Raw genomic sequence first — 16227 nt, 5'->3', positions numbered from 1 at the left:
ACAGCACCAAAAGCTCAGAACATTTAATGTTTACATAGCTTTCTTATTTTGAATTGTGTTAATCATTGACCTGAGGCACTTGAAGAATAAAGTTTGGAATGAGATGCTGTATAACCTTTCATTCAGTATGGGAACTTCAAATAAGTACACTTGTTTCCACTCACTGCATGTGCATGAATGTGTGCACATACCGGGCTACACCGCTCACTAACAACACGGGTGGCTTTTGTGTTGGTTATAAGCCTTGGGCAGGTGGTGTTAGGGTGAGCCATTTTTGATTGAGGGGAAATGACTTTTCACACCATGTACAATATATAGACAAAGTTTGCCCAACTGAAAGATTAGAATGGGTGTTGAACCGTTGGAGAAGGTTGGAGAATTTTAATTAGTGGAGTCATACCTGTGCTGCTAATGTTTGTTGTTGGCAAAACACATTTGTTGCTGCTGGTAGAAAGGACACGTGACAGTGAATGGAAAAGAATTATAAGAAATAAAGTAAATTAGCACGTTTTATTAATAAACTTAGTATACGGGGGTGGAAATATGTTTGTATTTAGTATACTATGTCTGGGTAGAAATAAAAGTACTGTACTGTAGTTTAATTATCTTGCTGATGATCTGTGAATTTTTAGGATTGGCCATAGTGGCCCCCCGTCTCCTGGTGGAAACATGAGACGAGCTCCTCCACCAGCAGTGTCTCGAGCACCACCTCCAGTACCCATTGGGGGACGGCCTGCTCCAGCCATTCCCTCTCGCCCGACTCCAGCCCCACCAGGTCGTCAGGGTAATTCAGGGGCGCTTCCACCACCTCTTATTCCATCGTAAGTACCCTGTGCTCTTGTTGACATCCTGTTCTTAGTTCCTTTGTATATAGGGATTTTTAGTTTTATCTGTCAAGTTTGAATTGCTTTTTAAACATTTTTTAATTTAGCTTTGTGTGTGTCTGTAAATAGTGATATCCCCATTAGCCGGAACAATTGGTGCAGAGCCCTTACAGGGATGAGAGATTTCCGGGTACCCGGTAATAAGACAACTCTCTCAAACCCAGAAAAAATCCCCCATCCCCAGAATTTTTCCTGGTATTGTACTGGTAAAAGTTTCTCAGAATTTTCCTGAAATTGTGCATTATTTCATCCTTGGAATATGCTCCCAGGCCCAGGAAAAAAGAAATGGAGATAGTTTCCTGAATTTTCTATAACTACACATTATTTCATCCTCGGAATTTGCTCCCCGACCCAGCAAAAAAATGGAGAGAGTTTCCAATTTTTTTCTTAGAATTTTCCAGAAAATGCAGCTGATTTTCAACCTCAGGAAATCGTTCCCAAACCCGGAATTTTCTGGAAAATTCCAAGCAAATTTCAATTCCAGCTATTGGAGGGATTCCGGCTAATGGAGAGATTTACTGTACAGTATAACACTTCAGATGTGAATCTTAAATTGGATGGATACTCTCAGCAAATCTGTGTATAAAGTTTGCAGTGCAAGTGTGTTCTCAGGTCTGAATACACCTTTCTTTTATAAAAATGCGCTTGGCTTATTTTTAACTCTTGTAAACTTTACTACTTTTCTCTCCATTTAACAATGGTAAGAATGGCTTTGGCACTAATCTTCCAAGTTGTGAAGACTTTCCTTTAGAATTTGCAAGGTAATCCTTTCAGAAATGTTATGCTAAGTTCTCAAACTAACCAACATACTTATCCCTTTACTACAAAGTTAGCAAGGGGATAAAGCATTATGTGTGTCTATCATTATGCTGTGGTTAACTTTTAAGGGTCTGCTTTTATTATATGGAAATATGTTGTAGGGAGTTGTGCACCATCCTGCCAGAAATAGGTCAACATGACCTACATGCAACACATCACTGACATTATTTACATATAAGTGAACTGTATTCTTGAGACACTATTGGCCACACTGTCTTGCCTGTTGTGGGGATATCTCTATACAGTACCACATGTTAGTTATTGTTGTCTTGTTATGACTTAACTTCCCTACTGCAAGAAATATCTCCATTACTTGTGTTGTGGGGAGCTGTGGACCATCCAGCTAGAACTGAACCATTGTGATGTACACTTATTACTTCATGGACTGGCTTCTTGCCATGTGACATTGAGAGGATTTGTATAATTTCTTAATGCTCATTTTATCAGTTTGTTAAAGGTGAGTAATAATACCTACATAAAGTAATCCAGGTCACCCAGGGAGGTGTTAGAAAAAAATTGCTCTTGATGGATGATTTTGTAGTTATTTATTTATTTATTTATTTATTTTTATTGGCACACACTGCTGCTCCTCTTAATTTACTGGTGAATTTTGCCTCTTGAATGCTAATGGAGTCAGCAGACTAGTACTTGGTTAATAATGTATATTGAAAACTAAAATTATATGTCAATTGTACAGTACTACCGGTATCAAGTGATCAAAGCTCATATACCCAAGAACTTTTTTGTTTTCCTCCGCCAATTAATGAGGTATCAATTGTATCAATATTTTACGGCCATTTTTCACTCTTGCTTGGGTTAGCTGTGACTACATGATGGCAGCTGTTAGTCAGGTGCTTTTACTGGAGATTAATTCTCACAGCCTCTACTTGGCCTACCCTCCCTCTCCATCTTGCCACATCCAGACTCGTGTATCTCTTGACCTAGTTGTTCTCCTTATGTTTAATCTTAAAACATGGAATAGTTTTGGTAACAGAAGAGGGACAACATAAGTTTTGGGCAGTGTTAAAAATTAAATTGTGTTACAAATAAATGGATCCAGTACTTAAAAAATAAAGTGGTGTACAATACATATATTGTATAAAAAAAATTTAGGATGTATTTTAAATCAGATTTGCTTAATTGGGTTACCATTTACTGAGGGTAATTTCATAATTTTTTTTACTCCCCCCTCCCTAAAAAAAACAGTAGAAGATACTTGTCATCACATACCAGATAAGCCTTTAAGCTGCTGATACTCACTAGTTCTCCACACTGATGTTGCCGTGAGCTCTAACCTTTGCAGCTGAGGATGGCACTTTGATTGATCAGTATTCAAGTCCTGTATCACACGTTGCTTTTTAGAGAAGTAAGAGTACAAGTATCCACTGCTATATGAATTGGTTAGGTTCCTTGAAAACCATTTGTTGAGTGATTATTTGTACATTGAATAACATAACATATGAGAAAAATTGGATTCGGTTTCCTAAAGACAAGAAAGCCTTAATATTATACCTAAAAAAATGACAGCTTCACACACACACACACAAAAAAAAAAACCTACCTACTGTAATTTAGTACTGTACTAAACTATACAAGAAAACAGCAATATACGTACCTAAAAAATTAAATATGGTACTGCACTGTAAATTAGTACAGTACCCAATTACTGTAATTTAGTACCTAACACTTAAAAAAAATGAATGTAAATTTGTTATATTACCTTAAGGGACCATCATTTGTATATGTGAAAATAACTTTGGTATTGTGAAAAGAGGCGTAAGAATAGAATACAGTATTTGTATAAGCGAATGTTCATATAGCGAGGGATATCTGTACAGAATCATAGATTTCAATGCAGTTTTATTTTCTCAGGAGATGAGAGGAACTTAGGAATACTGTACACACTTAACACTTCAATCAAGTAACAATGGATTTGAACCACAATTGTTTATGTACTGTAGTTATATCTTGTGACATTCTCAACCAAAAAATTGATAATCCATATTTTCTTATTAATTTCATCTTGAATTGTGTGCCTTAGGACTTGGCTATAGCATGGCAGGGGATTTGTACATCTTGAGACATAACTTTGCTTCCTGGTGTTGGCTCATACACAAGTTATCACTGATAGGTTCCTTCTCTTTGCTAGGGTTTGTGCACCCCCCCCCCTTTTTTTTTCCTTTCCTTCCCTTCAGAATACAGTTGGCATGAGCTTAACACTTAAACAGATTTTCTTGGTGTCATATTTGCATGTAACAATGAACATGCCTGTGACAGCTATAATGCAGGTGAACAGCTTTTTTTTTTTCTCTGTGTTCACACTTCAGTAAACTCTTGCACATTATATCCTTTGCATTTGTTCAGTTATTGGAGGTGTGGATCCTTGTTGGTTTACTTTAGTTGGATAAAAAATGTCAAGTGCATACAACAAACTAATGTTGAGCAGTTGTCATAATTAAGACTACTGTACAGTATATGCAGGAAAGTTGTCTGACCATCCCAAAAATTATTTATTTATTTTTATTCACTATTGGAGTAAAAAGAAATGAATGTTGATTAGAGAGAGAAAGTTGTTTGTCAGGAATCTTGGTATAAACATTACTGTAAGAATAGGCAGAAAATTTTAAAGGCTTTGAATATCCCAATAAGCAATCACTCTTGATTTATTGACAGGCAAATTTTGTACTGTTTACACAAAGAATGTATGTAGAAGAAAGTTAAAAGTAAGACTTGGTTCCTGTCATTATAATGCATGCCTGAAAGGAAAAGAAGCTGAGGTGTTGACTGTGAAAGTGTATACAGTATATGCAACGGCAGAGCATGAGTGTGAAGTGGTCCTGTAAAGTTGGCTGTGACTTTTTAAGAGGAATTGATGATTTGAAGAAAGATGCTGCAATAAACATGTTATGTTAACCTCAAACAGACACGCAGTTAACATACGTGGAGATGGTATGGAATGTATATGAATGCATGCAGTGTATGTGAATGCATGAAATGTATGTGGCAATGTGGAATATATGATAATTAACTGCAAAAATAGTGATAGACTGTTTATGAATTGTTGTTGAACTATGGTAGAGAAGGAGCAGTAGACTGTGTGTGTGTTTGTGTATGAATGTGTAAGCCATTATGGTGACAGTTATGAAGTATTCACATTGTATGTATGTTGTCATAGGCTTGATGTACATGATAGATTAGTAGAGGTAGATTAGTAGAATAATTAGGAGCTAATTACAGTACAGTAATTACATAGATGAATTGGGTAGAGAATTTAAACTGTAATTTTATTGTTCATAATAGAAGTTTTACATTTATTTGATGATCAATTTACATATGTGATGTATGTACAGTATATATAACCTAGATTTTGTAGATTTTTATTAATTATTTTGTGTTTAGTTACTTATTAGAAGAAGTGGGTGTTAATGTTCCTTCACAGGTTTACTCTCATTTAACACTGTGGCCTCTGTTGGGTATCACTGATGTTCTTATTATTGTTATTCATTTATTTCATTTTGCTTATTGCTTTACCTGGAGGTATCATGAATCATTAATAACATCAGATTGAGACAAAAAAATGTAGTTATTAAAATTTCCAGAACATTTAATGAGAGAGATATTTACCTTCTGTTATTTAGCTTTATATTATACTACTATACCTCAGTTCACAATGTTATGATCTCATAAGTTTGGTTCTCATACATCTGTTTATATATCTACCAATGTACCTGGTCAATTTACCATATGAAACACCACAATAGATCAGTACTCGGAACAATGAACCACTACATCAAAATGGTGTTAATGTCGCAAACGGCAGCTGTGTATACACCTTTCTTATTATAGTACTGTATTCATCTCACTAATACTGTACATAGTAGGATATTTTATGCTATATGCTCAGACTACAGAATCTATACTACTGTACACTGTCACTCCTCAACTCACTTACTTGAAGGTTTTACCAAGTTACCAGTTTGAAATATTTAGTAGGATAGTTACCTCAGTGAGATCTGGGTTTGTGCAGTACTGTGTTTATCTTGGGGAAGGAAGTGGCATTAGGAGTGGGCCAGAAGAAAGGTGACATAGAAGGCGGGTTATTTTGTGTGTGTGAGTGTGTGTGTGTTTTTTTTACTTGCTCTTCATTGAGTATATTGTAGGGCAGTAACCAATTGGTGAGGAAAGCAACGTTGTGCAGGAAAAGTAAAGAACAGGGAGGATTTAGAGAAAGTAGGGACAGTTTTGTGCAATCCAAATATTTCAGTGAAAATGATGGCAACAAAAAATAAATAAAATGCGGGAAATTATTTATGAATGGGGGAGACATGTGATGGATGGGTCAAGAAGCATTGTGGGGGGTTGGTAAAGATGTGTGGGGATGGAATAGATGTGCTTGATGTAGTAAAGTAATCTAGAAGAGTAGGGGGAAGGGGCATAATTCAGATACTAATGTGAAGACTGTCGTAGGCACCCCAGCTTATTTCACCTGATGATTAAACACCCTAACATTACCTGGGGGGGGTTAGGTTCGGATTAGGGTGGTTAATCTTAATGTGAAATAAGCTGGGGTGCCTAATCTTGATGTGAGTTAGTAGAGGGCTAAATTAAGAGCTTTGTGATGGGAGTACGAATGAGGGACGGACGGAGGTGTGTGGTCTTTGAACTGGTGGGGGAAACTAAAGCAAGAGTGACTGGAGGTGGTAAGTCAGTTGTGGCCACAAGAGAATGACACCACAGCATGTTCATGACCTTTACAACAGCATATTCAAGACCTTTACAACAGCATATTCAAGACCTTTACAACAGCATATTCAAGACCTTTACAACAGCATATTCAAGACTTTTACAACAGCATATTCAAGACCTTTACAACAGCATATTCAAGACCTTTACAACAGCATATTCAAGACCTTTACAACAGCATATTCAAGACCTTTACAACAGCATATTCAAGACCTTTACAACAGCATATTCAAGACCTTTACAACAGCATATTCAAGACCTTTACAACAGCATATTCAAGACCTTTACAACAGCATATTCAAGACCTTTACAACAGCATATTCAAGACCTTTACAACAGCATATTCAAGACCTTTACAACAGCATATTCAAGACCTTTACAACAGCATATTCAAGACCTTTACAACAGCATATTCAAGACCTTTACAACAGCATATTCAAGACCTTTACAACAGCATATTCAAGACCTTTACAACAGCATATTCAAGACCTTTTCATTTATGAGACCTTAATTGCTTGTATCCTTTTTTTTCACATTCTTTGTTTCTATCTTCCTTCCTTCCTTCCTTCCTTCCTTCCTTCCAGGCAGCATACTTAAACTACTGTTTCTGTATGATGAGCCTCCCCTCAAGGAAGGAAGGAAGGAAGGAGATAGAAACAAAGAATGTGAAGAAAAAAATAAGAGAAGAATACAGGCACTAGAAAATGTGAGAGTTAGTTCACACAGTTAATGTAAAATGGGGTTGGTGATGTTAAAAGAGGGGATGAACTACAGGAACAGGTGTGAAGGATGATCTTTGACCGTCGTTAACTTTTAAACAGTGGCCAGCATCTGTGGGTGTTAGTTGTTGAGATGGCAGCCTTGATTTGTTGAAGTTAGCTGTAGGGACGACAGCCATGATCGGTGGAAGTTAGCTTCAGGGACGACAGCCATGATCGGTGGAAGTTAGCTTTAGGGACCACAGCCATGATCGGTGGAAGTTAGCTTCAGGGACGACAGCCACGATCGTTGGAAGTTAGCTTTAGGGATGAGAAACCATGATCGGTGGCAGTTAGCTTTAGGGATGACAGCCATTATATTCCAATTTTGAATATAGAGGAGTGTGAAATCCTTAGCTGCCAATTAAAGGATAATAGTCCTAAAATAATGGGTGTAGTACAGGCCTATAATAATGTATACAGTATATAAAAAAAATTACATTTGAAACACTGTACTAAAATGGTTATTGGAAATTTCAGTAGATATGAAGGACTTTAGTTGTGAACCCAAGGCCAAATATGATTCACCTGAAGTTTGAGCTGGTTCATATTGTTCTTAGTACATAGAGTGGAAACCCATGATATATACAGTACTATTACAAGAGGTGGAAGTCTTCTAAAGGGAAATATTGTTTGGTCTTGATAGGAATTCTTAAATCAAGTCACATTTTGTAAACTTCCACATATTTTCCACTCACTCACTTACACATCCTCTGTACACTTACACCTTTATATTTTTCTTACAAAATCAATTAGTTTCTCATTATTAACCAAAATGCTGTTACACAACTTTGTCAGCTACTGTAATAGTGAACTTCACTTTTATATTTGGGGTCGTTGAAAACTATTATTTACCCTTATTCTATATGAGCAAAATCTGAGCTAACTTTTTCAGTGGCCCTATACAGTATATTGTATATATAGAGACTACATATAGAAGATCATTTACTTTAATCCAGAGACATTTCAACACATTATAAACCCTCAATAGAGCAGAGAGATTTAACATCAGAGTTGAGTGTGTGTGTGTGTGTGTGTGTTTTTACAGTGCTCTTGCAGGAGTTCGCAATTCAGCATATTTGCCCTCCCTATTTAAATACATCATGGCCTTATTTAGTTTCCAGTGTACTATGTTTCTGATGAAGAACCTGAATTTACTTAGTATTATAATGTATGATAATACTGTAAAGGGGCAGAAATAAATGTTGTTTATAGCCATGCAGACATAATTAAAGAGGGTACTGGGTCATAACAATATACCTGGTGAGAGGAAAGTCAAAGGTGTTTATTATATTTAAAGGAGATAGTATTGTAATAAGTAAACTGAGAATATAATTTTTTTTTTATATAGGTAGGGTATGAGAGAGTCACAGGTCAATTATATCCCAGTACTGTAGGTCCCAGTCATAATGGGCATCAAAATCACACTCCAATTCGTTCAATTAGGTTATTTAACCACTATAACCTGTGTCTGATTGAGGAGTGTTCAGAATGTGCAGCTGAACATGGCACCCAACTTTAAATATAGAAAATGGAGTAGAGAAAGATAGCTTCTTTATGCTTATTTTGTCACTCACTGGCTAGTTATTTTTTCCATTGCTGTATGTAGTTTGTAACCTTGAGAGAGGGTGTCCTAGGGTAGTCTTATATATATCTGCTGTCATATTGTGTGTGACTCTGAAAGATTAGTAAGTTAATATCTCCCAGTGTGCTGTACAGTTTCATACACACACTGAAACTTGCATTTAAGAGATGTTCACAACTTGGTCTCGTATAAGGTTGCTCTCACGTGAGAAGCTGACACACACACACACACACACATACATGCATAAATACATTTACAATACACGGAGAAAACAAAAACACACATTGTATTACTGGTGAGTAAATGGTGAGGTTGGTAGTAGTTTGTGCCTTACTAATAGTCCATGTTACTAACACTTATCTGGCATGGTGGTGCTGCCCCTCTTGTTTGTAGCCGCCGTTGATAGCCTCCCTCCCTCCCTCACCTCCAGCCGACCGGGAGGCGGCGGCGGAGCACCAACCAATTCCTCAATTAGCCAGCGTGTGCAGCAGGCCGCCGTGAACGCTGCTGCAGGCGCTGCAGTCAACGCAGCCACCAACGAACTCTTCTCTTCCTTTGGTTTCAAGAAGTAGATTTTGTTCTTATGTAACAGACAAACATGTTATGGGATACTGATTCAGTACAGTGATGTGAAATTACAAGATTATATATAATTGTAAAAAAAAATCTTTTTTCTGAATACACACAAGTGTGTGTGTGTGTGTGTGTGTGAGTGCATATATATAATTTTTTTTCTTATTCATGGCCTAGGAGGAAGAAAATGCCTTCTAGGTTTTATATCCGTCTTATGAAAACAAATTCTAAATAATTATGGCGGTTATGATGATGTACTACCAAGGTATATTTTCAGTTAAGTTGCAGTGTATGACATGTGAATCCATAAATCATAATTACCTTTACAATAATGTCGGTATAGTTTATCAGTAAGATTTTGTAAAGTCCTGGCTGTCAAAGTATGTACTGTAGTCTTGTTTTGTTGAGGTTCTCCAGTTATGAATTGTTTTTGTCAGTTATGAGAGAATAGAAAAGTTTTGAGGTTATCAAGAACACCATTGTGCTCCATGGGACAGTACCTGTGCTTCCATCAGCCCTCGCACACACCCACTCTCAAAGTGATATTCATGCTTTTGTCTTTATCAGAAAGAAGGATTCCTTTATTTTTGTATGTTTTTATTTATTTTTTATTAATTTTTTCTCACCTGACAGACCTATTTCTGTGGCCCTTTGTGTATATATTTATTATCCATCAATCTGGGTGTCTGAAACTCTTGTAGTTATGAATACACTATATGAAGGGATTCTCTCACTGGAAAAGATTCATAGAAGTGAATTTAAATTTAAAAACAAATCTTGAATTCTGTAGTTGGAGATAAAAACCCTTGACCACCATCATATGAGATAATGATCAGCTGCTGCATATTATTTTAAATATATTTACCACTAAATTTTGATCAAGAAGGATGACATCACCTGTACTTCACCGAATACTAACACTTTCTTCACGCAGAGAAAACAATAATTGCTAGAACTGTAGAGGATCATATTTGATAATTAAATTGTGGTGTTGTGTGATGCCTCCATGTACAGTAATGATTATACTGTAAGCCATTCATGAGGGAGTGCTTTTAATAAAATCAGAACTGATGGAATATTACATTAGAGAAATTATCTTTAAAGGATTACTTTGGTAACTAAACTATTATTATTGGTATAGCAAGTATTAATATCACTAAGCACTAACATCTGATGAGTTAATGCTGTTTTCCTGTTATGAGGGACGATAATAATACAGTAGTGTTAGTGGCCATACAGATACTGTGCTCACATATAGAAGTTTTATTGTCCATGTTACACCAAAATGTGAAGTATTGAGTAGTGTTGTTACGTGTCCTGTGTGTCGTGTAAAATAATTCGAGAAGTGAATGAGGTTTTTTTTTATATTGCTGTCCATGTGAAATTTGGGTTTCTATGTGCCACCATAAATGTGAAAGATATATACCATAGGCTGAGGGCAGGTGTAAAATTCTTCATTAATTGGTTGATAAATAATAAATATTGGATGACTTTATTGTTGGTATAATATATCAGTGTCATAATACCACCCATGTATGGTGTTCAGCTGATGTTCTCTCTTGTCAGGTCCAGTACTGTATTATGTGAGGAAGGATTATGATATGGGTTACACAGATTATTTTTTTTAGAAGTGGAGGTAATGTACGAGTCTTTGAGTGTCTCGTAAACCATTTTTTGTGAGGTGGGGTGACGAGGAAAACTAATTTAACATTGAGATTTCCCGCCGTGGAGCTTTCTTATTATTTGATGAGGATCGATCTCAAAAATTGGTTTGTAGATGCCGCAGGTGGGTTTAATTTTTATTTTTTTCCCCAGAGTACAGGAACACCTGCTTATGAACCCCCCCCCCCCCTGAACATTTTAAAAGGTCATATCAGATTAAAAGTTAACATGATGGTGTTTCTGAAATTTATGTGTTTGTGTGCATGTGTAGTGTTCTCTGATGCCTCAAATTCAGTGTCGCGCTAAATTTAAAACCTCTGAACTAACCCGTAAACATGTACAAAATTTCAAAGTGTGTTGGGAGGTGTTTGTCTTTTCCTGAATACATCTGGGATTATTTTGATTGTACAGTGTTTAACTTCAGGGGATGACATGTCAATGACCTTCAGGCTGATAGATACACTGTAAACATCTTAAACACACACACACACACACACACACACATGTATGTTAACTCTGACCCAGATATGATCCCTTAAAGTATACCTATGACTAATCCTTGTTCATTTTATGGGTTTTTTTTATATACAGTACAGTATATATATATATATATATATATATATATATATATATATATATATATATATATATATATATATATATATATATATATATATATATATATATATATATATATATATATATATATATATATATGACGAACACTACACACAAAATAAAACCCTCATATATATTATTTTGCATTTATTGATCCTTTTAGTCATAATTATTCTGTTTTAAGAATTGGGCTATATCACTTGTAACCATTGGAGCTTGTAATTCTTCTCCTCTTTTCTGTTGGACTAAATTAAATGGTTTAGATAGATTAACAGTGTATTATGCCTTAATTTGATAGATACAGTAATAAACAAGTAATAGATAAACAGGTGGAAGCTTAATATTTTCAATGGAAATTTTATGAAACTGTTTTTTTTCCTTCACTTCTGATGGAGGTAAAAGGCTTGTAAAAGTTATAAAAAAAGATATCTTCATAGTATAATGTCATAATCAATGATCAAATACCTCAAATGTCACTTGTGAAATATTTGAATGAGGCATTACATATATGTTAGAGAAGTTGATGAAACATGTAAGTATTACTGTACATTAGCCCTCCTCTAGTGCCAAACAAGCCATTACTGTTTGAGAGAGAGAGAGAGAGAGAGAGAGAGAGAGTTAATATAAATCATTGTAACTTGCACCGCCAGGCCACAGTTAGGGGGTGCTGTATTCTCCTTTTAATAGATATTACACAATTGACAGATTTCTTCCAATGTAAATTTTATATAGTATTTTAGTTACTAAAGAAGTGCAGTAAGGACTTTTGGATTTTATCTTTAGAAATAGGTGTGAATATTACACTTGAAATTGATATGAATATTCTCTGTAATTTACCTATGATTTTTGTGCATCCTCTGTCCAAGATATTGTGACATTAATAGACATTAAACACCAGTGACTTTCTCTGATGAGATATTAAAGGTGTCACTCTAGGGGTTCCAAGTAGGCAAGACAATGTTTAAGTGTGCATGCCTGCCTGCCTGCCTGGCTTAAAGAAATAGTGCTCGTGTTTGACAGGACAGATTTACAGGGTGCGACCCTAGCTGATTAAGTTTTACCCTTTGTATTGATGTTATTATTCAAGTTTGATTTAAAAAGTTCAAGACAAAATACTAGCCCGGCTTCTATCCCTAAAGTCAAGAGCATTCTTGAAAAAATAACTCTGGCTATGGACTTATGAGGAATGATTTTGAATGGGTGTGACTCAGTTGCTATGATTCTTACGATATGATCTGTAGTGTTATTATCTTCTTAAATCTAGTGGTGTTCTCCACCACCAGCCCTTCTTCCCCCAACTATCCTCTAAACTCTCATTTCATAATAATTTATGATCGTTTAGTTTGAATGTATCGTGACTGATACTTCTAACTGACTGTATCACTCATATGTCTGGCAATAACCTTGAGAGATTACCCTATGGAGTTATTGTGATGGTGTAAGTTATGAAGGGCCTGATGGCTTCAACTTCACAAATCCCTGATGAGCATCATACACACTTGGTGCACACTCCATGGCTGGTGATCTTGACAAGTGTATAAACAGGTGTCATATGAGTGGCATGCACCATTGTTTCCCATGTGTTAATTATATATGTGAAAATATTTACCTCCTCCTGACTTTACCTCCTCCAAAATCAGGTAAGTTTTATTTACTTTTTTGTTGTTTACTGTGACAAGATTCATCATATGCAACAAGGAGGACCTTGAAGCTTTTGTTGGCACTGTTTTAGAACCCATATTAATTTTCAGTATTTAAAGTTATGTGCAGTTTCCTTCTCCTGTGTTGTTGTAATTATGAATTGTACACAGGCATAAGTTTTTATTGTAATTATTGTTATTGAGTTTAGTATTGTGACTTTTTTTTTATTCTGTAATAGGCATCGTGCAGCTGTTGTGGCTAAAGTCATTTATAATTCTAGATTATCACAATAACACATCATTCATTTCAAAACTGTCTGAGAAACTACATAAATGTTTCTGATATTTTTAAGTAAACAAGAATTATGACGTGTTGACTCCCTGATGTGTAGTAACAGTGGTAGTTGTGTAGAAGAGGGGATTATAGTAGTGTTGTACAGTAAAGGTGTAAGTGGGGTTGTCTGCACTTGTGGAATACAATTAAATCTTGGTGTGTATATATATATATATATATATATATATATATATATATATATATATATATATATATATATATATATATATATCACTATAGGTGTATGATCCAGGTATGCTGATAAATGTATATATATATATATATATATATATATATATATATATATATATATATATATATATATATATATATATATATATATATATATATATATATATATATATATATTGTGTGGAAGTTTGTAGAAATGGCCTTCCATCATCATGTAGTAATTGCTAGTGAGTAACTGCACATTCAGTGTTGAGGTTAATTGATGCCATTTGCTGGTGACATGTCAAAAATATTATAAAATATTAAAAGATATTTTGACTTTGTAAATATATTTTGTGAAGAGTAAATATGTATTATGTTAATGCAATTGTGAATCAGTGATTCACTCCATGTATATGTCTGCAGAAGGCACAGTCATTGTTTTGTTTGTGCATGTCAAGCAGAGCTCTTGATAATATTTGGGTGTTTAATGCTTATTACTCACTTTTCTTTTAGCCACTCTGTTACCAAAGACAATATGAGTGTGTGTTGTAAGGGCTTCTCTATTTGTTATTTACTACCACTGGATGTTAAAGTTTCAGAGTTTATATATAAAGCTTATTAATCACTTGTGCTAGATTCTGGGGCACTCTATGTTGTGGAACACTTGTCTCATATCACTATCATCATGAACTGTGGAGTTATCATGTTGCCTCCACAGTGGGGGTCACATGTGTGTGTACTAACTATTGTTGGATTCATATTAAGGCAATAGAAGATATATTGTAAATTATGTAAAATTATGTGGTCTCTTTGTGTCAGTCTCCTTCCTTCTTTTAACCTGAAAATAAACTGAAACAGCTAAATACTGTATGTGGATTTTTTTTTTTTCACTTACTGTTACACTGCTGTCATGTCTCATTCCATCTTGGGTGTGCAGAAAGCATTGGCAATGGACTTTGGAAGAAGCAGATCCATGTTCCCTTTTGTCACTGATATGGATGGTTAAAAAACGCAAAAACATGTAATAGATAGATATTGACGTAAGAGGCAGGTAGAAATGAGACTGGTTGTTAAAAATATTCGTAGATAGATATTGATTTAAGAGCCATCACACGAGACGATGGTGTATCAGCTGTAGACATTGATCCAGGAGCCAACAAATGAGACGAGGAAGATTACAGTACAGTAGTAGATGTTGATCCTTGAGCAGATAACAGGAGAGTACTGTATGCTGTAGTGGTGCTCCTAGATAATTGCCTCTTTATCAGTTTTCTGTTTGTGGGATCTCTTCTTCATGGTACTGTACTGTACTATATTAGACTCCGATGAATGATGTTAAAATATTTTATGGGAAGAAGAAGAAGAAGCAGCGCCCAAGAGATGCAATAATACTAAGCGTGTAGAAACCTGTAGTATCTGGTCAGTGTCCTTTGTGTATGTGTGCATAGCTCTTCATTCTTGTTGTACCTTGTTCTTCTTGTTGATTATGCAGTTGTTAGGATCAGACAGAGAAAGAGACAGAGACAGTAAGAGATAGTGTAAGGAAAATAGACAGAGAAGGATTGTAGCCAGGTTAAATGAGAACTAAATGAGCCCCCTTCAAAAAAAAAAGTCAGATTGTAAATGCTAACGACTATTTACTGTCTGCAAATCACAATGTGGAATATACTTAAGTAAGGTTACCAGTGTCTTCTTCAAACTAGTATCTATCGGTAAAATCCTATAAAAAAATCAAATCTTGTGGTCAATCGGAAAAGAAAAATACGTAGTTGCAGTGTGGATCAGAAATTGTGTGTTGGGGGTTTGTAGAGATAGCCAGTTGAGTATATACAGTCTAGATCCATGAGGGTCCTGGGCCAAAGAAAATGTTGGAGGAGTAATGCCTTGTCATAACTTTAAATGATCTTTTACTGGCATGAATACTCGTGTGTGTGTGTGTGTGTGTATTAGTGTGTTGGTTGAATTTGCTTCTTGAATGTATGTGTGTGCTTGTGTATGCATGTGTGTATGTATTATTTATGTATATATGTATGTGTGTGTGTTATGATACATTGGCAAGAGGTATTTCTCAACTGGTTCTGGTGGGTGATGTGAAGGGCAGTGTGTTTATCCTTGTTACTGTCGGCTTTCTTCCTGTTAATACCAGGGCAGTGTACAATAAAAGATGTAAACTTAATGTTATTCTCATTTAAAATCCACAACGTAAATGTGACCTGGTTGTTGGACGTGAACATAAACTCCGATACTGAAGTGAAACATAACATCATGCTGCAGTATACACGGCCTTATAGACAGACTCAGACATGACACACCTACTAGATTCAGCCATAACAGAAATACCAAGCTTGGACATAACATGGTGAACCGAATTAGTCATTACAGTTACCAGACTTAGACTAATTGGCAACCAGTAATTGGGGCCTGAGGTACTTGACCC

General features: G+C 35.6%; 1 protein-coding gene across 12 annotated transcripts in view; it reads left to right on the top strand.

The window, feature by feature from the left end:
• Positions 1 to 16227, top strand: part of LOC121876880 (dynamin-like) — a 78901-nt gene that overhangs the window by 54497 nt on the left and 8177 nt on the right. For 8 of the 12 annotated variants that reach the window (XM_042382417.1, XM_042382415.1, XM_042382414.1 and 5 more), the window contains 2 exons: positions 633 to 821; positions 9220 to 13843. In XM_042382417.1, the coding sequence (XP_042238351.1) occupies positions 633 to 821; positions 9220 to 9361 (331 nt within the window). In that variant the 3' untranslated portion in view covers positions 9362 to 13843. Of the gene's footprint in view, positions 1 to 632; positions 826 to 9182; positions 13844 to 16227 lie in introns of those variants that run through there. The other 4 variants (XM_042382426.1, XM_042382422.1, XM_042382418.1 and 1 more) reach the window with 3 other exon arrangements.

This window comes from Homarus americanus, unplaced genomic scaffold (assembly GCF_018991925.1).
Source record: "Homarus americanus isolate GMGI-L3 unplaced genomic scaffold, GMGI_Hamer_2.0 scaffold50281, whole genome shotgun sequence".
In the NCBI taxonomy this organism is placed as follows: Eukaryota; Metazoa; Arthropoda; class Malacostraca; order Decapoda; family Nephropidae; genus Homarus; species Homarus americanus.
This window is presented reverse-complemented; position numbering and strand designations above follow the sequence as displayed.